Source organism: Callithrix jacchus, chromosome 4 (assembly GCF_049354715.1).
Source record: "Callithrix jacchus isolate 240 chromosome 4, calJac240_pri, whole genome shotgun sequence".
Taxonomy (NCBI): domain Eukaryota; kingdom Metazoa; phylum Chordata; class Mammalia; order Primates; family Cebidae; genus Callithrix; species Callithrix jacchus.
The window spans coordinates 75,529,302-75,556,666 of record NC_133505.1 but is presented as its reverse complement, the minus strand read 5'-3'; the positions used below and the strand labels follow the sequence as shown (position 1 = coordinate 75,556,666).

Sequence of the window (27,365 nt, the reverse complement as noted above, 5' to 3'; positions counted from 1 at the left end):
GTACCAGCCATTCCAAAATCACACTAAATGCTAAAGAGCATCAACATAATGAACAATCTACAACAACTAACAGCCAAAACAGCCAGCTAGCATAAAAATGGCAGTATCAAATATTAACAATATTAACCCTAAATGTAAATGGACTAAATGCACCAATCAAAAGACACAGACTGGCAAATTGGATAAAAATCCAAAACCCATCAATGTGCTGTATCCAGGAAACCCATCTCACATGCAAGGATACACAAAGCCTCAAAATAAAGGGATGGAGGAAGATTTACCAAGCAAATGGAGAGCAAAAAAAAGCAGGTGTTGCAATTCTCATCTCTGACAAAATAAACTTTAAAGCAACAAAGATAAAAAAAAGACAAAGAAGGCCATTACATAATGGTAAAAGGATCGATACAACAAGAAGAGCTAACGATCCTAAACATATATGGACCCAATACAGGAGCACCCAGATACATAAGGCAAGTTCTTAATGACTTACAAAGAGACTTAACTCCCACACAATAATAGTGGGAGACTTTAACACTCCACTGTCAATATTAGACAGATCAACCAGACAGAAAATCAACAAGGATATCCAGGGCTTGAACTCAGACCTGGAGCAAGCTAACCTGATAGACATTTACAGAACTCTCCACCCCAAATCCACAGAATATACATTCTTCTCAGCACCACATCACACCTACTCTAAAACTGACCACATAATTGGAAGTAAAGCACTCCTCAGCAAATGCAAAACAACTGAAATCATAACAAACAGTCTCTCAGACCATAGTGCAATCAAGTTAGAACTCAGAATTCAGAAACCAACCCAGAACCACACAGCTTCATGGAAACTGAACAACTGGCTCTTGAATGTTGACTGGATCAACAATGAAATGAAGGCAGAAATAAAGAAGTTCTTTGAAACCAATGAGAACGAAGACACAACATGCCAGAATCTCTGGGACACATTTAAAGCAGTATCTAGAGGAAAATATATAGCAATAAGTGCCCATATGAGAAGAATGGAGAGATCCAAAATTGACACCCTATCATCAATATTGAAAGAGATAGAGGAGCAAGATCAAAAACACTCAAAACCCAGGAGAAGACAAGAAATAATTAAGATCAGAGCTGAACTGAAGGAGATAGAGACACGAAAAACCCTTCAAAAAATCAATAAATCCAAGAGCTGGCTGTATGAAAAGATCAACAAAATAGACAGACCACTAGCCAGATTGATTAAAAAGAAAAGAGAGAACAACCAAATAGATGCAATAAAAAATAATAAAGGGGTAATCACCACAGATTCCACAGAAATTCAAACCATCATCAGAGAATATTACAAACAACTCTATGCACATAAACTAATAAACCTGGAAGAAATGGATAAATTCCTGGACTCCTGTGTCCTCCCATGCCTAAACCAGGAGGAAGCTGAAACTATGATTAGACCAACAACAAGGGCAGAAGTCAAGGCAGCAATTAAGAGCCTACCACACAAAAAAAGCCCAGGTCCAGATGGGTTCACAGCCGAATTCTACCAGACACACAAAGAGGAGCTGGTACCATTCCTTCTGAAACTATTCCAAATAATCCAAAAAGAGAGAATCCTTCCCAAATCATTTTATGAGACCAATATCATCCTGACACCAAAACCCGGCAGAGACCCAACAAGAAAAGAAAACTTCGGGCCAATATCCATGATCATAGATGCAAAAATCTTCAATAAAATATTGGCAAGCCGATTGCAACAGCATATCAAAAAACTTATCCATCATGATCAAGTAGGATTCATCCCAGGGATGCAAGGCTGGTTCAACATACGCAAGTCTATAAATGTAATTCACCACATAAACAGAACCAAAAACAAAAACCACATGATTATCTCAATTGATGCAGTGAAGGCATTCGACAAAATTCAACAGCGCTTTATGCTGAAAACCCTCAATAAACTCGGTATCGATGGAACGTATCTCAAAGTAATAAAAGCTATTTATGACAAACCAACAGCCAATATCATACTAAATGGGCAAAAACTAGAAGCATTCCCTTTGAAATCTGGCACTAGACAAGGATGCCCTCTCTCACCACTCCTATTCAATATAGTACTGGAAGTTCTAGCCAGAGCAATCAGGCAAGAAAAAAAATAAAGGGTATTCAAATAGGAAAGGTGGAAGCCAAATTGTCTCTATTTGCAGACGACATGATAGTATACCTAGAAGACCCATTGCCTCAGCCCAAAAACTCCTGAAACTGATAAGCAACTTCAGCAAAGTCTCAGGATATAAAATCAATGTGCAAAACTCACAAGCATTCCTCTACACCAATAACAGACTTAAAGAAAGCCAAATCAAGAACGAACTGCCATTCACAATTGCTACAAAAAGAATAAAATACCTAGGAATACAACTCACAAGGAACGTAAGGGACCTCTTCAAGGAAAACTACAAACCACCGCTCAACGAAATAAGAGATGACACAAACAGATGGAGAAACAGTCCATGTTCATGGTTAGGAAGAATTAATATCGTGAAAATGGCTATACTGCCCAAAGTAATTTACAGAATCAATGCTATCCCCATCTAGCTACCATTGACTTTCTTCACAGAACTGGAAAAAACCACCATGAACTTCATATGGAACCAAAAGAGAGCCCGCATAGCCAAGTCAATTCTAAGCAAAAAGAACACAGCGGGGGGCATCACACTACTGGATTTCAAACTATACTACAAGGCTACAGTAATCAAAACAACATGGTACTGGTACCAAAACAGAGATATAGACCAATGGAACAAAACAGAGGCATCGGAGGCAACACAACATATCTACAACCATACAATCTTTGATAAACCTGACAAAAACAAGAAATGGGGAAAGGATTCCCTGTTTAACAAATGGTGTTGGGAAAACTGGCTAGCCATGTGCAGAAAGCAGAAACTGGACCCCTTCCTGACACCTTACACTAAAATTAACTCCAGATGGATTAAGGACTTAAATATAAGACCTGGCACCATAAAAACCCTAGAAGGAAATCTAGGCAAAATCATCCAGGACATAGGAGTAGGCAAGGACTTCATGAACAAAACACCAAAAGCATTGGCAACAAAAGCCAAAATAGACACATGGGACCTAATCAAACTCCACAGCTTCTGCACGGCAAAAGAAACAGTCACTAGAGTGAATCGGCAACCAACAGAATGGGAAAAAATTTTTGCAGTTTATTCATGTGACAAAGGGCTGATATCCAGAATTTACAAAGAACTCAAACAGATTTACAGGAAAAAAACAAACAAGCCCATTCAAAATTGGGCAAAGGATATGAACTTTACGAAAGAAGACATATATGAGGCCAATAATCACATGAAAAAATGCTCATTATCACTGGTTATCAGAGAGATGCAAATCAAAACCACATTGAGATACCATCTCACGCCCGTTAGAATGGCCATCATTAAAAAATCTGGAGACAACAGATGCTGGAGAGGATGTAGAGAAAAAGGAACACTTTTACACTGTTGGTGAGAGTGCAAATTAGTTCAACCATTGTGGAAGACAGTGTGGCGATTCCTCAAGGCCTTAGAAATAGAAATTCCATTTGACCCAGCAATCCCATTACTGGGTATTTCTCCAAAGGACTATAAATCGTTCTACTATAAGGACACATGCACATGAATGTTCATTGCAGCACTGTTTACAATAGCAAAGACCTGGAATCAGCCCAAATGCCCATTGATGATAGACTGGATTGGGAAAATGTGGCACATATACACTATGGAATATTATGCAGCAATCAGAAATGATGAGTTTGTGTCATTTGTAGGGACATGGATGAATCTGGAGAACATCATTCTCAGCAAACTGACACAAGAACAGAAAATGAAATACCGCATATTCTCACTCATAGGCGGGTGATGAAAAATGAGAACACATGGAGACAGGGAGGGGAGTACTAAACACTGGGGTCTACTGGGGGGAAAAGGGGAGGGCCAGCGGGGGGCGGGGAGCTGGGGAGGGATAGCCTGGGGAGAAATGCCAAATGTGGGTGAAGGGGAGAAAGGAAGCAAAACACACTGTCATGTGTGTACCTATGCAACTGTCTTGCATGTTCTGCACATGTACCCGAAAACCTAAAATGCAATGAAAAATTAAAAAAAAAAAAAAGAAAATGCTATCACTTTCCTAAAAGCTGGGTGGTAGTATATAGGAACAAAAATAAAATACATATATACAAACAAAGAATATTACCCAAGACAGAGGCATAGCCTTAGGAAAAACCTGGTCAAATACAAATGAATCAATTTTTTTTTAATGCAGCTGTGCTTAGATGGAATTTCTTTTTTTAACCAACCTGGGCTAATTTCTTGTAAGTCTAAATGGTTATCTAGTTGTAAAGCTTTTATCAAAAATGGAGAACTTTTTTTTTGTATTATGGCCTTCCCTATACATTATCATTTGAATTTTTGTAAAATTTCCCTTTTTTTTCCTACTTCAATCTTAGTACTACCAATACCACTGCTACTACCACTAGCTACTAAATACACAGCACTTACTGTGTGCTGGGCACTGTGCTTTTTGGAAATCATTATTAATGATTTTGGCAACCTTATGTCATAGGGATTAATATATACATTTTACAGACACCAAGTTTCTGATATGTCCAGAAATCAAATGCCACAGATGTTTGTGTCACAGCCTGTGCTTGGCCATCAATGTCACACTGATGAACTATTTCAAACATATGTGTTCTCTTAAATATACCATAGAACTCCTACAATAATAAGAAAGAGCTATCTCATTGGGAGGAAAAGATGGAAAGAAGTTATAAAAAAAGTTAAACCATACCATTCAACCAACCTGCCTACACTTACATCTAATTCTTGAAAACCAAGAAGAAAATTACATATAAATGGCTTTTTCTTAGGCTGTTTTTCCTTATTTCAAGCTGGTACAGAGACACTAGAGTCCACCTTATTTTAGCATTTTCACTACTGGAGCAATTTAGGACCGAAAGGGAGGGCAAGACACAGGGAAAAGATATTTACTGAGCATGGCACTAGGTCTCTTTACCAAATTTTCTAATTTAATTTTTACATGTACACTGTGAGAAGGATTATAGCTATTACACTGATTAGGAAAGAAGGACTCAGAGAAATGGAATAATTTGCTTACAACCAAATAGCTAGTGAGTGGCAGAATAAGATCTGAAACTAGTTATGCCCAATTAAAACACACTCAAAGGCTGGGTGCGGTGGCTCACACCTGTAATCCCAGTACTTTGGGAGGCCGAGGAGGGTGGATCACGAGGTCAACAGATCGAGACCATCCTGGTCAACATGGTGAAACCCCATCTCTAGTCAAAAGACAAAAAATTAGCTGGGCATGGTGATGCGTGCCTGTAATCCCAGCTGCTCAGGAGGCTGAGGCAGGAGAATTGCCTGAACCCAGGAGGCGGAGGTTGCGGTGAGCCGAGATCGCGCCATTGCACTCCAGCCTGGGTAACAAGAGCGAAACTCTGTCTCAAAAAAAAAAAAAAAACCACACTCACAGATTAAACTAGCTTTATAAGAATAGAAAGGCAATCCCAGGTCCCTAGATTTCCATGATTATAGATTATATATAAATTATATATTACATATAAACATAATTATACAATAATATATAAATGAAGGATCTTCTGTGAGTTACCTTCCCTTCAGTTCTTCCTTCTTGCTCTTGGTCAAACTAGTTCAGGTTTCCTATCTCATAGTTTTACTGGTTTTCAGAAAAATATTAAATTTTAAGATTATACTTATTAACATGAAATATTATCATATGCACATAATTAACTTGCTATATAATAGAAATTATATAAAACAGAAAAAAAATCAAATGAACTTTATCGTAAGTTTTAGCTCTTTACATAAAATGGTGCATAACATGAGTCAAAACATGACTGTTTCCCATTATTTCTTATATTTCTAGAACTCAGTATTTAACATGTATACAGTCCTTTACAGTCTAAGTACTTTACTTATTTAATGCACAACAACCCTGTCAAGCAGGTAATACATGTCACAGATGAGAAACTGAGGCTCAAGGAGGTTAAGTGAGTTTTCCCAGTTAGCACAACAGGAAAACAGAAGACTCCTAATTCCAAGTCACTATTTTGTTAACTATATCAGACCTGCATCTCTGAATTAACAGTTTCTAAACCACATTAAGATGAATCTATCCATAGGCTGGGTGCAATGGCTCAAGTCTGTAATCCCAACACTTTGAGAGGCCGAGGCAACAGATCATTTGAGGTCAGGAGTTTGAAACCAGCCTGGCCAACCTGGTGAAACCCTATCTTTACTAAAAACACAAAAATTAGCCAGGCATGGTGGTGTGTGCCTGTGATCCTAGCTACTCGAGAGGCTGAGGCAGGAGAATTGCTTGAGCCCAGGAGGCGGAGGTTGCAGAGATCGCACCACTGCACTCCACCTGGGCAACAGTGAGACTCCACTGGGAAAAAATCTGTCTGTCTGTCTCTCTATGTATCTAATATGTAGCGACAGACAGACAGACAGACAGACAGACAGACAGACAGACAGACAGATCTATCCGTCTATCTATATGTTCTCTTCAGTTCTTCCTTCTTGCTCTTGGTTATAATAGTTTGTTTCCCATCTCATAAATGATTTTATTCGTTTTCAGAAAACTATTCTTGGCTAGCTATCTAACAGTGACTCACATCAATACTGAAGTTAGACCTGCCTTAATCGTCTTACTAGACACTTAGGATCTTCCTTCTTCACATTAGATAGTCATTTCCATTCTAGAAACCCTTTGTTACCACCAAAATGCAAACAGTTGCCTTCAACCTTCAGGATCAACCAATAGATAAAGGACAAAAGATTTAACTAGTTACAAAACAGGATATGAATGTCAGCAAACTTGACAATTCCAACAGAGATTAGAAAGTAAAGAGAGAAAATTTGAAGAGAAAAAAACGGTGACAATATATCCTTATTTCAAAATGAGTAATCTGCCATCATCAGCAAAGTAGAAACTGGAGCTTTAAATATACTGTTCGAAACTACAGAGACTGGTTAGAAACAGATAAGAGAATAATAGTATCTCTTTAAAAAGGGTGGGGGAGAGGGAACAAGGAAATGGTGTAAATAAGATAAATTGTCTTTTTATCATAACAGGAAGTCCATTGACAATATTCACATGGAGGTAACCTTAGGACTAGAGACATGGGTAAAAGTTGTTACATCGAGAAAACAAACTATAATTTTTAGCACAAGTCTTTCTGTACTAACTGATCCTTTTTAACCATATGCCTGTATTATTTTTATAAAAAAAAATTTCGAGAAAGAAAGATAGATGAATATTAAAAAGCAAACTAAACAAAATACATTTAATCTTAACAATACTATCACTACTAGGAAAAGTCATTATTTAAACTTTTTATGGAAACTATATAACATTTCAAAATGGAGCCAGATTCCTAAAACCAGCAATGACTTCTCTGCTTCACAAGTCTGTGAATGCTTTCTTACTAACCAATTTTCAATAGTTCTATAAATACTCATTGTCTTTCATGACTGATTTATTGCAGATGACAGCTATATCCTGACTCAAACCTCTCACTGTCAGCATAATCTTGTGCTGGAAATAATTTAAATGTATTGCAATACTGTATAATACCATCTAATTCCCATCCCATTCAACTTGCTCTACTGTAACTCACAGACAAAAATCATGATTTTAAACTATTTTTCCTAAAAGTTTTCTCAAAATATACAGAATATATGAGAATTATGGTAAAATTCAGTGCTGGAAGGAAAAGCTATTAAGATGAAAGTATAAATCAAAGTTAAAAGAAAAACAGAGCAGGTAACAAAAAGTATAGAGAAAATCCAAGCCCTTAAAAGAAGAAATTAATTTTTAAGAAACAGAGGTAAAAAATTAACACAGACGACAAAGCAAAACTATCCTATATAAAGGTATTATGTTTAAAGATAAGGGTAGAAATCAATGATATGCATTTATTAAAAGTTTGTTAAATACATGGGAATAATTTCTTAAGGCAGAAAAGAAGGGTAACTTTCCTTAATAATTTACTAATAGTAAAAAGATATACACTATAAGAACTCTTTAGTACTACTAGAAAATGAAATTTTGAGTGGATATAGAAGGCAGCAACAGTATCTCAAAGATTATAGTAAGTTGGCTGCCTTCTTTGCTCTGTTTTTTTTTTTTTTTTTTCAGATTGCTGGGGAGGAAATGCATCTAGACAGAAGAACATTATTTTGGTTTAAACTAACACTTGTGAGACTCTGATAAGTCACCACATCCCATCAACCACTATCGTCTATAATATTCCCCATCAACCACTATCGTCTATAATATTCATATTAATTTAACATTTAACAGGCTCGAGGCTACTCTGGGGTACACTGGCAGAAAATACTTGATACTTTACCAGATTTACCTTATTACAAGTGCCCAGGGGATGAAACAAGATTCAAAAGCTATGGACAATGACCTATACATAAAAGGTAATCACGCTGTAACAGTGTTGAGCAGGGGAAAATAGCATGTCTCCTAATTTGTTCAGTCATTTTATTTGAAAGGCTTTGCACATATCTTTGCAAACCACAAACAAGAAAACAAGTTATCATAAATTAGAGAATTAAAAATAAAACACATTGATACAATATTTGATATACGAAAGATCTTGAGAAGTCATATTTGGTAGTAAATTTCAGACACAATAGGTAAAAAGTTTGCTATTTTGAAAAAGAATGAGAAAAAAGAGTGAAAGAGATTTTATGTGTTTCTTTCTTCTTCTGTCCGAAATCTAGTTCTTGTGCTTGCTATTTTGGTTGCTATAATTCAATTAAAATGTATATAATCTTCTAAAAATTTCTGGTATAATGCTATTAAAAATACAATATCATGTAATGTTTGTTTTATTACCTCTGTGTTTACGGAAAGCAGATTTATAAAAGAAGACCTATTATTGCAATAATACATACAGTAACATGTATGCCAAGTCAAGAATAAATTATTTTCATTTTAAGATGAATGAGTATACAAAATATATATATATATATACATGTGTATGTGTGTGTGCGCACGTGCACACACACACACACACACACACACACACACATATATATTTGTCATAAGCAACTGACCTCTGTGAGCATTTTGACAGTCTTCAGGAAGATAAACTCTATACTATGTACAATTCATTAAAACTTAACATTAACCAACATTTTAGTATCTATAGTATGTTAAGATAATCCTAAACACTTCAAATACCCAACAAATTTTTTAAAATTTCAAAATGGACTGAATTATGCTCACCATAGCTCTAGTGTTATGTTTATTTTATTATTTTTATGATGCTTTTAAAACTAGCAATTCATATTAGGCTTACATAATAACTCTTTAGAATGCTTCATTAACTAGTTCATTTTCTAACTACATGTAATGAAATAGCATAAATTGTATTGGGAAAGCTAAAAAATGACCAGTAATTACGTCAGGGCCATCAGTTTTAATTTAACCCCTTTAATGCTCGTATCTCTCCTTAGCATATGAGTAACTAACAAAGCTGCTGTAACATGTCTATTTCATACCTTCCTACATTGCATTTTGGCTCTGTTTCATAATTAGAGAACCTAACCCAGAAAAAACAATTGATTTAAAAAAAGCCCTCAAATTGCATATCACAAAACTTTATCACAAAATACCTTTAGTCATATTATATGTTGCCATTTACTGTGCATCTTTTTACACTGCGTCTTATATAATGGATACCACTCCTACGTTTGTTTTCATGAAACTTTAATATACATTCTTTGATGTGTTCATTTTAAGAAACCTGCCGGGTGCGGTGGCTCACGCCTGTAATCCCAGCACTTTGGGAGGCTGAGGCGGGTGGATCACGAGGTCAAGAGATCCAGACCATCCTGGTCAACATGGTGAAACCCCGTCTCTACTAAAAATACAAAAAATTAGCTGGGCATGGTGGCGCGTGCCTGTAATCCCAGCTACTCGGGAGGTTGAGGCAGGAGAATTGCCTGAACCCAGGGGGCAGAGGTTGCAGTGAGCCGAGATCGCGCCATTGCACTCCAGCCTGGGTAGGTAACAAGAGCGAAACTCCGTGTCAAAAAAAATAAAATAAAATAAAAAATAAAAAAAGAAACCTAAGAAGGAGACAACTGATCTTGTTTTATTGTGGCCCCAGATATATTTATTATCGTGGTTATCATGATAATAAATATGGTTACGTGGTATCTTATATCTGTAACAAAAAAAATTAATGAAGTTATTATTGAATATTATAATGCTATTTCAGATTACTTTTTAAATTTGAACATATTCCTTAGCTTACCTGTTACATGTAACAAACTAGCTTCTACTCTGTGGGGAATTCTTGATGGAATTTTCATAGAAGCACGAATCTGGTAAAAACTAAAGCAAAATAAACAAGGAAGTTATTTCGAAACATATTTAAAAATATTCAATGTCCCAACTTCCATATTTGTATGTATATTAAAATAATAAAGTTGGTCTAATTGTATCAGTCTCCCATAACATTTACTATTGTTGGAAAAAGAAAATCAGGCTTAGGTATCAAATATAAGCATGGCATATAACCAAAAGGGAAACCTAGCATATATAAAGATAAATGAAAGAAACAGATACAACACATATAATATTTCTTACTTTATATGAATGTGATAGCAAAGTGTGGAATTAGAAAAACATCTAAGAGCTTCACTGTTTCACCTGGGTCATTTTTTTCTTTTAAAAAATAAAGAGATAATTACTTCTAAATGTAATTTTGAGAAAATACAAGATCCAATACAGTTTTTAAAAATGATCATAACAAAAATGACAAAATAAAGATATCTAGTTGTTTTAAAGAATTCCAGTTCTTTCAAGATCAGAGCTATTTGGTTATGTATTTTTACTTGCTTATTTATTCTAAAAGATTTTGAAATAGTATATATATATTTAAAATCTACAAACATTAGTAATAACTTTAAGAAAAAGATTATAATGTAGAAACTATAGTATGACTGTCTTTTAACATCATCACACTGCAAAGTTGTGTATGTAATGGAGGATACATACACCTATACAAACACACAAAATTACCAAAAGCTCAATCAACATTATAAATTAGGGATAAGTTTAGATATATACTGAGGAAGTGAATGTTTAATATTTGTTTTTCTTCAATAATATCCTAGAGAGTAGTTTCAGATACTAAATTTGCAAATAAAAAATTCAAAGATTAAAAAATATAAATATAATAATTACTATTATTCTAGGAAGGTGTCATCTTGGAAAGGATCTATCATCAGATCACAAAGAGTAAATGAAGGTCAGTCAAATTTGGAACATTAAAAGTCACAACATGGCTTTAAAGGGACATGATAAAACTCCATAAAGTTGGATGAATTGTTGAGATTAAGATGATGAGGACGGCTTGAAAACATGAGAAAACTGAGAAAAAAATCAAAGTGGAATCAGCTGGAACCTTCTAGGAACTCTTCAACTTCCCATGTTGAGGGTTTTGACTAAAGATTAAGCAAAATATTGCTATTTAAAAATATATAGGAATACAATATAAAAGTTAATTAATGCTAAACAGTGGTAGATGCTTCATTTTAAACTTCCTCAGTATACAGACCATGTCTTATTCATGGGGTATATTCACAATCCTTGGTTTACACACAGTTAAGTGCTCAATACGTGTTTGCTGAAATTTGGAGACATTTAAACAAAACTTTACACTTATCTGACGTCATTTTTCCACAGAAACAGAAAACACAATACTAAAATTTGTATGGGACCACACAAAATACTCGGAATAGTGAAAGCAATTTTGAGCAAAAGAAAAAAGTGGCCAGATGTGGTGGCTCACACCTGTAATTCCAACACTTTGGGAGGCCAAGGCAGATGGATTACTGAGGTCAAGAGTTCAAGACCAGCCTGGCCAACATGGCAAACCCTGTCTCTACTAAAAAGACAAAAAATTAGCCAGGTGTGCGGCATGTGCATGTGGTCCCAGCTACTAGAAAAGCTGAGACATGAGAATTGCTTGAATCTGGGAGGCAGAGGCTGCAGTGAGCTGAGATCACACCACTGCACTCCATCTAGCCTGGGCAAGAGAATGATATTGACTCAAAAAATAAAAAATAATCCAAAACAAACAAAAAAAAAGTTAAAAGGATCACACTACCTGAGTTCAAAAAATATTGCCAAGCAATTGTAATCAAAACAGCATGGTACTGGCATAAAAACAAAAACATCAACCAATGCAACAGGATAGAAATTCCAGAAATAAACCCACACATTTATGGTCAGTTGGTTTTTGACAAAGGTGCCAAGAACACACAATGAAGAAAGAAGTTTCTTCTATAAATAGTGTGGGTAAAACTGGATATCCTCAGGCAGGAGAGTAAAATTAGAACCTTATCTCACATCATATACAAAATCAACTCATATGGATTAAAGACTTATATATAAGACCTGAAACTGTAAAACTACTAGAAGAAAACACAAGGGGAAAGTTCTATTACATTATTCTATGCTATGATTTCTTGGATATAACCCCCAAAGCACAGGCAACAAAAGCAAAAATAGACAAATAAGATTATGCTAAATTAAAAAGCTTCTGCAGAGCAAAAGAAACAAATAATAGAGTGAAGAAATAACCCACAGATTGGGAAAAAAATATTTGTAAACCAGACATCTAATAAGGAACTAATATCCAAAATACATAAAGAATTCAAACAACTCAACTTCAAGAAACAAATAACCAAATTAGAATATGGGTAAAGTGCATGAATATAAACATTTCTCAAAAGAAGATATATGAATCGCTAACAGATATGTAAAAAAAATGATCAACATCTCTCTTTATCAGGGAAATGCAAATCAACACCACAGAAGCAATCACCCACACCTGTTAGAATGGCTATTATCAAAAAGACATCAACAGAAAAGATAGTGTTGGTGAGGATATGGAAAAAAAGGAACCACTGCACACTGTTGGTAAGAATGTAAATGAGCACAGCCATTATGGAAAACATTATAGAGGCTCCTCAAAAAACGAAAAGTAGAGTTACCATATGATCCAGCAATTCCACTAGTGAGTATATATTTAAAAAATTGAAATCAGTACATCAGGAAGCTGTCCTCTCATACTCAGGGCAGTATTATTCACAATAGCTAAGATAATGGAAGCAACCTTGGTATTTATCATTGGAATTGTTTTATTCATTCCAAATGACTAGATAACGAATGGCAAATGTTTCATTCATTGGAATTATTTTATTCATTCGAAATGACTAGATAATAAATGCAAATGTAGTATACACACACAACAGAATACTATATAGCCTTAAAAAATAAGCAGCAACATAAATAAACCTAAAAGACATTATGCAAAGTTAAATAAGCCAGGCACAGAAAGACAAACAATGTGTGATGTCACTTACATGAGAATCTAAAAATGTTGAACTCACAGAAGCAGGGACTAGAATGGTATTTACCAGAGGCTGGGAGTTGGGGGTTGGGAAAAGAGGAGATGTTAGTCAAAGGGTTCAAAGATGAAGTTGGACAGGAGTAATAAATTTTAGTATCTACTGTACTTCATAGTGACCACACTTAATAATAATGTATCGTATATCTCAAAATCCCTAAAAGGACAGATTTAAAATGTTCTCACTATAAAAAAAAAAATTCTGGGCTGGGCATGGTGGCTTAAGCCTGTAATCCCAGCACTTTGGGAGGCCGAGGCGGGTGGATCACGAGGTCAACAGATCGAGACCATCCTGGTCAACATGGTGAAACCCCGTCTCTACTAAAAATACAAAAAATGAGCTGGGCATGGTGGCACGTGCCTATAATCCTAGCTACTCGGGAGGCTGAGAGAGGAGAATTGCCTGAACCCAGGAGGCGGAGGTTGCAGTGAGCCGAGATTGCGCCATCGCACTCCAGCCTGGGTAACAAGAGCGAAACTCCGTCTCAAAAAAAAAAAAAAATTCTGATTCTGCAGAATGTTTTTAGATGCTATGTCAATAAAGTGTTAAAAAAATTTTAATCTCCACATTTAATGTATACTACTAGAACACCATATGGTAATTTATATTCCCTGAATACCATTTATTCATCACCTATTGAAGACCTATGTGATAGGTATTAGAAATACAGGGAGAGAAACACTAAAAGCAAATACACACATTATTTTAAATAAAGTTCATCCAATATTTATGAAAGCAGTCTACTACTATAAATACATTTTTAATTAAAATTATTGCTACTTTAAAAGGTATAAAATTTTTTTAATGAAGAAATTTTTTTTCTATTATTCTTTTTGTTGTTGAGACAGGGTCTCATTCTGTCACCTAGGCTGCAGTGCAGTGCTGCAACCATAGCTCACTGCAGCCTCAACCTCCCAGGCTTAAGCAATCCTCCCATCTCAGCCTCCAGAATAGCTGGAACTACAGGCATGCCTTTTTTTTTTTAAGACAGAGTCTTGCTCTGTCACCCAGGTGACAGAACCCAGGTGTAATCTCTGCTCACTACAACCTCTGCCTCCTTCAAACGATTCTGATACCTCAGCCTCAGGAGTAGCTGGGATTACAGGTATATGCCACCAAGCCCGCCTAATTTTAGTAGAGACGGGGTTTCACCATATTGGCCAGGCTAGTCTCAAACTCCTGACCTCAAGTGATCCGCCTGCCTCCCGCCCAAAGCACTGGGATTATAAGCATGAGCCACCACACCCAGCTCCAAATTTTAAAATGTGGATAAGTTAACTATTTTTAAAACTAAAATACAAAGTAAGAGATTTAAAAAATTCAAAAATCACAGAAGAAATTCCATTTTAAGAGCTGTGGTGGGCTAGGTTATTCAGAACAACCTTTTGCTAAAAAACAATGTCGGGTAAAGTAAAAAAAGTATACCTATAAAATTATTGAAGAGCTGACAAGATAATATGGAATTACCAAGGAAAATTTAAAGGAAAGCAAAACCAAAAGGAATTAGGCAAAGCAATGAAGCTGCTTTGGTTCTGAGGCAAATATATCTGTTGATATATTCCAGCAAACCTTAATTGAGAAGAAAATTGAGATGAAAAAAACCAATTAATTGATAGAAGAATGGAAAAAGCCATGACTAAACAGATTATAGAAAAAGAAATGCAAATGACTCCAATTATACAAAAGTTCAACTTCACTTATAATTTTAAAACTATACATTTTCATTGCAAAAATATATCCGCTCTTACCTATCAGACTGACAGACATCAAACAACATGACAAAATATAGTCACTTTTCATTCAACAACAGGAATACATTCTGAGAAATGCATCCTTTGATTTTGTCACTGTGTGAACAATGTAGTGTACTTACACAAACCTGCTGGTTATACTACACACCTAGGCTATATCATATAGCCTATCGCTGCTAGGCTACAAATCTGCATGCTACTGTACTGCATACTGCAGGCAATTGTAACATAATAGTAGGTATCTGTGTGTCTAAACATAGAAAAAGTAGTATATTGCACTATGAGGTTACTAAAGCTACTACATCACCAGGTGATGGGAATTTTCCAGCTCCATTATAATCTTATGAGACTACTGTCATATTTGTGGTCTATTGCTGACCAAAATGCAGTTAAATGGCGCATGGGTGTAGTATGTTGGCAAGCCTGTGGGCAAACAGGAATTCTACCACATCACTAGTGAGATCACAAAACAGCACAACCCCATATGGAATGTAATGTGGCAAAAAAAAGAGCAAAAACAAGTATCATTTACCCTTTGCTTCAGCATCCCACTTTAAAAAAGATATCCCAAAGATAATCTGGCAAAAACAAAAAACAAAACAAAACAAAAATCATAAAAAAAATTAAACACTACTTAGACTGTCCTGTGGGAAAGTCACAGAAAGTAACCTGAAAGGCTCCCTCTAAGCATCAGAAAGGACAGTGGCACAATATTATCATAAAATATGTTGAAAATCCATGAGTTCATATTGGCACAAAATAAACAGTGATTATATGTGTAATATGTGATGCAACAACAAAATATTCTGAAAACAAGTAACTAAGGAGAAATAATAAAACATTTATTACATCTTTTCTATGCAACTTATATGTCCGAATAGCCAAATAGTTAATGAGGTAAAATTCTTCACAGAATTCCAGCTAACAAATGCAGAAGGAATAACAGAATTTGGATATATCCTTATTATTATTATTATTATTATTTCTTTTTTTTTTGAGACAGTTTTGCTCCTGTTGCCCAGGCTGGAGTGCAATGGCATGATCTCAGCTCACTACAACCTCTGACTCCCAGGTTCAAGCAATTCTCCTGCCTCAGCTTCCTGAGTAGCTGGAATTATATGTGCCCACCATCACGCCCAGCTAATTTTTTGTATTTTTAGTAGAGATGGGGTTTCACCATGTTGGCCAGGCTGGTCTTGAACTCCTGGCTTCAGGTGATTCACCCACCTTGGCCTCCCAAAGTGCTAGGGCTGGGATTACAGGCCTGAGCCACTGCACCTGGCCCTGGACATCTCTATTTTATAACCCCTAGTAATGATTCTGGAAAAAGATCATCAATGGGTATCATCAATTAAGTGATAGGGAACTGTCTAATGGGTCAATTTGGTTGATATAACACCTGAATCAATCATATCACAAAAAAGAGAAAGCCAGAAATTACATGTCCTATGATGCAATGTAATAGGAAGTACACAGCACCACTTGAGGATTCATGTCAAAAACTCTTGGAATTTAATCAAAACTATAGATTAAACCATCAATCTTAAATTTTAGAAAACCTAAGAGACATATTAACTAAATGCAAGCTATGAATTTTGGGGTAAATATTGATTCAAACAAATAATTAAGAACATACTTATGAGATGACTGAGGGACCATGTACACTAACTGGATTATTTGATATCAATGAATTATTTTCAACATTTATTTAAGTACAATAATGATTTTAGAAATATGTTAAAAATAAAAGTCCTTATCTGTTGGAGACACATACTGAAAAAACAGTTGGGGGTAATAATAGGTGAAATAAGGGAGAAAAAACTTTGATAACTGAGACTAGATGATAGGTGTGTACGTTTATGCACTCTTGGGCCATTATTAAATAACATAAGGGTTATCTGAAACAAGCACTATGATACTGTGACAGTTGATCTCATAACCAACATTGGCTACTAAGTGACTAATTAGCTGGTGGTATATGCAACATAGATAGACTGGACAAAGGAATGATTCTTATCCTGAGAGGGATGAAGAGGGACATGCATGATTTTAACCTGCTATTCAGAATGGTGTGCAAGTTAAAAACTATGAATTATTTCTAGAATTTTCCATTTAATGTTTTCAGACTGAGGCTGATTACAGGTAACTGAAGCCACAGTAAGTAAAACTACTGATAAAGGAGGTTTACTCTAAGTATTTAAAATTTGTAGGTATTTATTTTTAAAATATGTGATATGTTTCTTATGAACAGAAAATTATTGGACTTAAATCCTGCAAGTCTGCCTTTGAACAGGACAACTTAAATCTATGAGTTTCATAGTCAGAATGATTTTAAATGTTCATAATTATCATTGTATTCTATATTTTCTGCTTTTGATACTGCTTCCTTTTTCCATTCTTCCTTTTACTATGTTGACTCTGGCTGACTTAATTCTTTTTTTCAATAAGCACATATAATCTCTCATTTTATCAGATAGTAAATAAATGTTTCTCAAAAAAATGAATTTATGGTCTAAGTATCTACAAAAAAATGATTAAAACTTTTTTGCTTGCTTTTTATCAAATAAATTTAACAATTCCTCCTTCATCATTCTCCTATTCCATGTTTTATTAAGAAACTGCAACTCACTCATCTCAAGATGGAAATTGTTTTTCAAAAAGCCTAACATTTACTTTTGTAAAATTTAGTATTTTGACTTATTTCTATAACTTTAGCAAGTTTCAAAGCCTATTTTCCACAACTTCTCTAATACCAAGTTCTAAATTTTTACTCTCTCCCTTATTGCTTTGGAACATATCACAAGTAATCTATTCAGAATGAGTAAACAGAAAGTACATTTTCTGAGACTGTATTTTCTCAGAGTATCTTCCTATTTTACAAAAAGACAAAATACTTGGGTCACTACAACTTTCCTGCAAACGTCTGAAGATGTTGTTTCATTATTTCAGGATCTTAAGTAATAATACTAAGAAAAAGTTTGAGATAAGACTCATTTCTTTGTAGGTAAATCTTTTAAAACTGAATACTTGTGGAATTATTTGATTTTTTATATGTAAACTTTTACCCCAATATATTATTTTAAAATCCATTCTTTAATTTGCCAAGAAAACAATACACCCACTGGTTGTTTTCCCTAAAAAAGGTCATTATTAATATGAAGAAAGGTCTATACTTACTGTCTGATTATCTAGCCAATTTATTGGTTAACCTCTTTAGTACATATTGTTATTTATAGGTGGAACTCTAAGATTCATATGGATAGCCCCTAGGTTAAGTACTATTCAACCGTAAGTAAATTTATCCTTATGCAAATTGTTCCATAAGTTACCCATTGAAGTCATAGAGATGCAGAAAACCTTTCATTAATATAGAAACACAGTATTACATATGTCATTAATACATACACAAATTTATGTTTCATGTTTCTCTTCCCATTGAGGTTTGACCTGCATTTAAGTCATGTCATGTATGTTTTAATTTTCATATAGACATTTCTCATAATACTTCGTCCTGTAAAGCTAGTTACTTGATTCCATTAAATAGTACTAAATCTTTTTGGTTTTCTGTAGATTTTTTTTCACTGTTAATTTGATCTCCTCTATTTACTTATACTTTAAAAGCATATGTGTTCAAAGCCGGTAATGGCAGATGGTTGGGATATTCAATTACTACTGGCCCCATCATTCACTGTTATGAAACATTATAATGATCCTTCAAAGAACACAGACATCCCTTCTCACCTAAAGAATGGTGAAATAAAAACAAAATGAGTTTCAAGTTGTAAAAACAGAAAGAATTCATATTGGAAATTATGATTTTGAGAACTGTTTTTTTTCATATCTTCAACATCAAATTATAACAGCTCTAAGAAAGCACAACTCACTAGCCCCTTGAATCCAACACCCTTGTATTCCATCTGTAAACTGCTGCTTCAGACTAAATGTACCCCTATACCACATCACAGATTTAAAAATGAGTAAAGATTAGAGCTAACAAAACAATGAAAGAAATATTTATGTTCCAATAGTTGATGTAAATTGTTATGAAAAAACAAATTGCGGAGCATAGAGAATGGCTGATTCTTAAAAATGAGAAACCAATTAACTTTTTATCCAGTATTCTCAGTTCTTACATCTTACTGAAGACAATTTCAGATAGTTCTGAAGGTCTTATAAAAAATTTGAGGTAGTTTCTTGTGAGCTCCAATCATCAATGCTTAATGAGAAGTCCTCAATTCCTTTTTTTTTTGAGACAGAGTCTCATTCTTATCACCTAGGCTGTAGTGTAGTGGCACGATCTCAGCTCACTGTAACCCCTGCCACCTAGGTTCAAGTGATTCTCCTGCCTTAGCCTCCCAAGCAGCTGGGATTACAGGCACCCACCACCATGCCCGGCTAATTTTTGTATTTTTAGTAGAGATGGGGTTTCACCATGTTGGCCGGGCTGGTCTTAAACTCCTGATCTCACTTGCAGTAAGCCAAGATCACACCACTGCAGTCCAGCCTGGGAGAAAAGAATATAATTTCTTATATCCTTACATTTATATCCTTACGCTTCTCCATTTCCAAATCATAGTATGTTCTTTACTTTGTAGTAGCTTATCTTATGACAAGGAAATGGTGGCAGTGTATGATTAAGAAAAGTAATAGTAGCTACAGGTATGCAATTAACTGTTCTATAGTAACCCAGATAAGTAAAGAACAAAGTATTACTTTCAACTTCTTTCCCCAACAATACTCTCCTCACTATTTATTTTATTAGTAGTAGTACGCTGGATTATTGACTGTTCCAACCATATGGAAACAAATCAAACTGATAACATTTCACTTGCAAAGTCTGATAAAAGATTAAAGCATAACACTTTGTCAAAATTCCTGTCTTCTAAATATTGGCTGCTTTCCAAAATGAATGAAACCCAACTCCTTTTGAGAAGCCACTGTTAATATTCTAAAGCTGTACTACTTAAAACGTGGTACACAGACTGGTGCATCTTTGTGAAATGGTTGTTACCAATCTGCAGTAAAAGTAAATCAACTGTATTGCAAAACACACTATTTTAGCTGACTTTTTTTTTTTTTTGGTAGCAAAACTTAACAAAGAAAGCAGCATTCATTTCCATTCCGGCAAACATGCTTCATCCTGAACCAGCAAACCATTTGCAGATGAGCCACTGAGAATAGCACTAACCTAAAGAATTCTAGAAAAAGATACTCTAATACTTTTGCAATGGTCTCCAAGGAAAATTTCCCCCACTGTAAAACCTAAGTGAAATTTACTACAACCACAATTTAATTCCATTCTCTTATCCTTTATGTCAAAGAGAACAGGTGTTCAAATAGCAACTTTTCTCTATGTGTTTAAAGAGCAATATTTCCTTCTTTGGAGCCTTCTTGACAAATGTATTTTGAATGAAATCATTTGGGAAGTCTACCATCTTGTAATTAGATACTTCTAATATAATACAAATCTTAAGACAATTTATATTACTCATTTATAAGACATACATGTACATTCCATTTAATAGTATATTTATGATCAGTGCTTTACAATTTTGACTTTGTTTTCAGAGTTTAAAAATCCACTCTTAAACAAACTGATAGGAGAATACAGTAAAATTAAAATAAAACTAGTTTTTCTTTAGATTGTTAGTATCTAAGCTTTCTGTTTACCATTAAGGCAAAACAATGTAACTATGGTAAAAATTAATTATCATGTAAATACATTAGTATTCTGTTCATTCTTTTCTGAAGGCAAGTGCAGAGTTTTTAAACAACTCTTTTAAACACTGACTGATCTATTACACCCAATAAGTCTAAGCAAAAATATAATTTTCTAATTCACTTAAAGCTAAGAGTTGCTAAGCCCAGCCTAGCCTGTTAGAGGATGAGAGACTATGTATGCGTAGGAGAACTGAGGAGTCCAAACCAAGGTCATCTTAGACCAATCAGCCCACAGCTGACCACAAATGCCTGGACAAGGTACGAAGACTACAGCCAAGCTCCAACCTAGAGACTCATGAGAAACAATAAATGTTTGCTGCTTTAAGTTACTTAAAAAAAAAAAAAAAAAAAGTTAAGACTTATTTAAGGAATATTTGATTACTACAAGGTTGACCTGGTTTGCCTGAGCCATCCTGGTTTTTTGTTTGTCTCGGCTTATTATTAACAGTGCCTCCTTTCACATTAAAAAGTACCTTGATTTGGTCAATAAATTATATAGTCATCCTAGCATAACAATATGTTTAAAAACTTATTTTTGTAACTTAAACTACTTATACCATTTATAAACTGTATAAGTTTTTATACTAGATGCTTTATGTTGCCCTTTTTTTTTTCTTTTTGAGACAGAGTCTTGCTCTGTCACCAGGCTGGAATGCAGTGGCACAATCTCGGCTCACTACAATCTGTCCCTCCCAGGTTCAAGAGATCTCCTGTCTCAGCCTCCCGAGTAGCTGGGACTACAGGTGCACGCCACCACGTCTGGCTTATTTTTGCATTTTTAGTAGAGATGGGGTTTCACCATGTTGCCCAGGCTTGTCTCAAACTCCTGACCACGTGATCTACCGCCTCGGACTCCCAAAATGCTGGGATTATGGGCATGAGCCACAACGTCCGGCTATATTGTTCATTTAACTCTAAAAATAGTCTCTACAACTCAGACAAATTAAAAAGAAAATTATTAGGCTAATTAAGTTAGAATCTTAAATACGGCAGCATAAGTACTTCTGAATTGTAGGTGTATTTTAGGATCCTAAAGAGAATTATAAGGGGAAAAAAAAAGCTATATGAATTAATAAGGGTATTAGGATAGCCAGATAGAAATGAATATATAAAAGTCAATGTCTTCCTTTATATTAAAAAATAACCAGTTAGAAAATATAAAGAAAAAAATATTTTAATCAGAAAAAACATATAACCAATTTATCCATAAATAATCCAATGCAGTGAGACAAGCACTAAAGTAAAGCAATCTATTTTTCTGTTCTTATTTCATACCTTATTTATTTCCTATACTCTGTTAAGTAAAATACTACTTTAAAGAATCATCTTAGGCAGGGGCTATGAGGAAGTAAGGATGCCTATTTATGAACAACGTTTGTTAAGTTCATTATAAAGAATGGTCTTCAAGAAGAGAAAAAGTTGCAAAGGGCCACAAAAACATCAGTCTCACAGATGAAGATGAAGACGAAGAGGAAAGTACTTTATTTAAAAAATTTAATTGTGCTCTTCTACAAGCTAATTTTGAAGGGTAATAATAATATAGGTACTTTTTCTGCTTACATCTAGTTTTTAACATAAAAGATAAACTATAATAAACTATAATAAATCTTTTATGAGTAGTCATAAGAGAAAGAGATACTCTTTGGCGTCTTTACAGAAGTGCAGCAGGTAGAGATTAAATTTACATCTATTTTTTTCATTGTCGGAAAATCTCAATTTATTTTTCTGGAGGAAGAATAAAAATCTGAAGCTAGTGACTAAAAGAATGTGCTTATGAATATTAAGTTATTATATTTCTATTCTCTATTTTTAGAACACATTTATAGTATTGATTAGTAATACATAACAATGTGTTAAAACAACACTGTATGAGGTAAAACTTAACATGATTTTATTAAGCATGGTGATTTCACATTATGACTTTTTTGCCTAAAGAGTAACATTGTTTTACTTGGAAAGAGCAATTTTACATTTTGGTATTTTGTTTATATTATACATTAAAATATTTTATATTATAATTTAATAATGATATAATTTTATATATAGGTCAGAGGAAGCTACATATATTTGAAAAATATTTCATAAACAGTAGTTAAAGGTTTCCAAATAATTATTTTCTCATTAATACAACTTAAGTAAACAATTTGTTTTCTAGCTAAACTAGTCTTCAAATCTAACTCCAATACTGAACTGTTTTTTAACACATTTAGCTTGTCAAAATCACGTTAAAAACAAATCAAAAAATGTAACCTGTAGATTGATTTCAAAAATGCCACCAATTTTTTGCTCTTCCTTGTATTCACACCTTTTACAATGTGACTCACATTAAGAAGTAGAGCACAGTTGCCCACCTTTCAAATGTGGGTTGGCCTTACTTATCACTTGCTTTGGCCAGTATCTTGTGGTAGGGGTAACAGTGCATCAGTTCCAAGCCTAGATGTTAAGAGGTCTGCTTGCATGCTTTCTCTCTCTTTGGACCCATGCCTTGTCCATGACAATAAGTTGCAGGATGAGAGACTGTAAAACAGAGCTGAGTCTGCCCAGTTGAGGCCACTCTGTATCCAGCTAGTGCCCAGCCAATCTACCATCTGACTGTGCATTCATGAGTGAACCCAGCAAAGGCAGCCCAGATCAGTAGAACCATTCAGATGATCCATAGACTTCTAAGTCTGTGGCAATAATTCATGTCACAATAATGCTGTTATGGAGTGATAAAATATGCTATCTTACACTAACCTGGAATAATTTAGACAATATATCTAAGAAAACTTTGGATTTAGCAAATTAATTTTCAAGTAGAATACTGAAAATGCCAACTGGTTCCGTCTAGCAAAGTATAATAAGGTTCTGCAAGATAGGGATGAACTAAAGAAAGAGCTAGGCATTTTATAAGCAGAATCAAGAAGGAATACAGTGCAACTAGAACTTGCTGGGTTGGAAAATAAAACTATTTCATCTGCAGCCTCCTAAAAAATAAAACAAAGCCCATGGACAAAGATCAACTCAAGGATGTAGGGGTAGCTTCCCTTCTTAAGATCACTAAAAGAATTAAAAGATATAAGCATTCTCAGCCTGACAAAGGGATTTTTAGAAAGTTTATGAGCATGATCCCACAGAATTCTAATCCCCAAGTGGCAGTGATTGGTAGATACGATATCTAGAGAGCAAGCAAGTCTCAAAAACAACTGTGGTTGTGGGCTTTAAAGCATGGAATGGACTTATCAGCCATACAGAAAGTCTACAAAGTTTTTTAAGGCAAATGTACTGGCCCAAAAGCCACCACTCTGACTCCTGACTTCACATTGTAACTGGCTTGGCCAACAGAATGCAGTGGATGTAACAGTGTGTCAATTTAAGGAGACTTGCATCTTCTGCTTGCTTGCTTGCTTTCTTATTTATTTTATTCATTCATTTTATTTGTTTACTTACTTACTTGAGACAGAGTCTCACTCTGTCACCCAGGCTGGAGTACAGTGGCACCGTGTTGGCTGACTGCAACCTCCATCTCCTGGGTTCAAGCAATTCTCCTGCCTCAGCCTCCTGAGTACCTGTAATTACAGGCATATACCACTATGCCCGGCTAATTTTTATGTAGAGACAGGGTTTCACCATGTTGGCCAGATTGGTCTCGAACTCCTGACCTCAAGTGATCTGCCCGCTTCAGCCTCCCAAAGTGCTGGGATTACAGGCGTGAGCCACCATGCTCAGCCTTCTGCTCTTTCTTAGACTCTTGTCTCCACCATGAGAACAAGTCTGGGCTGGCCTGCTAAGGGATGAGAGACCATATAGAGCAGAACACAGCACAGTTGTTTTTATTTTTCAACACGATGGCAAAGTCAAGCCAAAAAAAAAAATGGAAAATCTCTCTTACTTTATTTCTTGTGTTATATCTCAGATTTATATCTTGAGTTACTCTCAAGTGCTTCTAAACTGTTTCGTAGGCTTCTATTTCTTCTACACAACTATCAGTCTAATGTATTGTAATCTTCATCATGGTAATAAGTGCTTATTGAAATAATAGTGATAAAATTTTATCCTTAGAAATTACTGATGGTTACCCAAATCTCTAGTGTCAACTCTTCTCTAGACATTAAAGCCCTTCACAAATATAACCTTGCCATTCTTTACTTTATCTTTCTTCTGTAATTCTCCTAGAAAATATCCAACTTCCTAAATATTCTTTTTAAAACTTTTTTTAATTAATTAATTTTTCTTTTTAGATAAAGCCTCACTCTGCTGCCCAGGCTAGAGTGCACTAGCACGATCTCAACTCACTGCAACCTCCACCTCCTGGGTTCATGTGATTCTCCTGCCTCAGCCTCCTTAGTAGCTGGGATTACAGGCATGCATCATCATGCCCAGCTAATTTTTGCATTTTTAGTAGAGATGGGGTTTCACCAAGTTGGCCAGGCTGGTCTCGAACTCTGGACCTCAAGTGATCCATGAGCCTCAGCCTCCCCAAAGTGCTGGGATTACAAGTGTGAGCCATCATGCCCAGCCCCTAAATATTCTTAAAAATAACATGTTCATTTCTATTTCCAACACTTGATTCATGTAGCTGTATTGACTTTTGCTGTTCTCTTCTACAAAAATGATCTTTCACTTTATCCTTTGCCTATCCAAGTCTTAGCCACACTCTGATCTTATCCCTCTTTAATGGCTTTTCTAACACACCAAACCAGAAAGATGTCTTTCTGTTGATTCCTAGAGTACCTCCTATATATACTTACTGATCTTAGCAAAAAGGCCAAGAAGTTATAAAATTGCTTTGTAAGTACTACTGATAAAGATGATTGTTATACTGTTTTCATGAAATAGTGAAAAGATGAAAACAACGGAAATATCCAACAGTGGGTGACTTTTAAAATTGTAACATGTCACAGTGTAATAGTTAATAATTAATAAATGATATTTATTGAAATAGAAAAATCAAGTGAAATCAGCTTCATCATGTATGCTTTGTATTTCTATTTAGCTGTTTTGTATGTATGTCTTATTTTTTCCCATTATACTATAAGTTTTTAAAAAGCAAAAATTAGACCTTATACATTTACATTAAAGTCCTCTCAAGGCTCAATTCATAAACACAGGTTCAGTATATCCAGCATTATCATTAAGTTCATGTGAAAAATTCCCAAATACCTATTTAAGAAATAATATTTGGGGAGAGGACTCAAGATAGCGCTGTGAGAACAACGGGGGATTGAAGCTCGTGGTCAATACACAGAGGGGGTGAGTCAGGGCCGCATTTCCAGACGGATCTTTGTTGCCCACAGAACGGGGAAATTCCTAGGTATAGGGGAGACGCGGGACGCCAGGCAGAGGTTTTGCCTGGTGCAGCCGGCGGCCGGTGAGGTGGCAGCCCGCACTGTGGCGGCGATACACAGCGCTCCGCACAAAGCAGGCTTGTCCGGGTGCCCTGTTGGGCCGGCAACCTGAGACTTGGGAGGGCTGAACTTGAGACTGAACGGGACTTGGACAGTGAGCCAGCCCAGGAGATTCCAGGGTCACAGTGTTTGCGGTAGCTCAGTGGGACAAACAAAACGGTGATTCCAAATGCTCCCCGTGGAGGGGTTCCCTGAGGCCGAAGCTCCGTGGGGGAGGGGCGTCGGCCATTACCGAGGCAAACCGCCCCTACTGAGGTACATACCCATTGCTGATGCAGCCTGCCATTGCTGAGGCAACCCACTACAACAGAGAGACTCTGCCGCAGGGCGTAGTCCCTGGCAGCAGGGCGGAGACCACAGCAGCAGGGCAGAGCCAGCAGCAACAGGGCGAACCTCACACCAGCAGGGCTTAGCCTCGGCAGGCAAATAGTGACTAGACTGCCTCCTAGCTGGGCAGGACAGCGCGGCGGACACTCACAAGGAAAGCCCCAACCGCCCCCACCAAGAGCATCGGAGAAAAAAAGGGTCTTTTTATGAGTTATGTTGAAGCAGAATTAAACATAGCAGCCTAACAGCCCTGAATGAACAACAGAGCTCACAGCTCAGCACTTGAGCTCCTATAAAGTACAGACTGTCTCCTCAAGCAGCTCCCTGACCCCTCTATATCCAAAAGACTGACATTTGGCAGGCATCATTCTGGGACAAAGATAGCAGAAAAAGAAACTGGTAGCATCCCTTACTGTTCTGCAGCTGCTATAGGTGCACCCCAGACAAGCAGGGCCTGGAGTGGACCTCAGCAGTCGTACAGTGAAGGGGATAGACTGGTAGAAGGAAAACCAAGTAACAGAAATATTTCATCATCAACAATCTGGGTGTCCACTCAGAGACCCAATCGAAAAGTCAGCAACTACACAGATGACAGGTGGATAAATCCACAAAGATGGGAAGAAACCAGCGCAAAAAGGAGGAAA

At 35.8% G+C, this 27,365-nt stretch overlaps 1 protein-coding gene across 13 annotated transcripts in view; it reads right to left on the bottom strand.

Annotated features, from left to right (window-relative positions):
• The window catches only part of FAM135A (family with sequence similarity 135 member A), a 144,035-nt gene that overhangs the window by 96,718 nt on the left and 19,952 nt on the right, over positions 1-27,365 (bottom strand). For all 13 annotated transcript variants that reach the window (XM_008994639.5, XM_035296043.3, XM_008994644.5 and 10 more), the window contains exon 4: positions 10,370-10,449. In XM_008994639.5, coding sequence (XP_008992887.2) covers positions 10,370-10,449 — 80 coding nt within the window. The remainder of the gene's footprint in view (positions 1-10,369; positions 10,450-27,365) is intronic.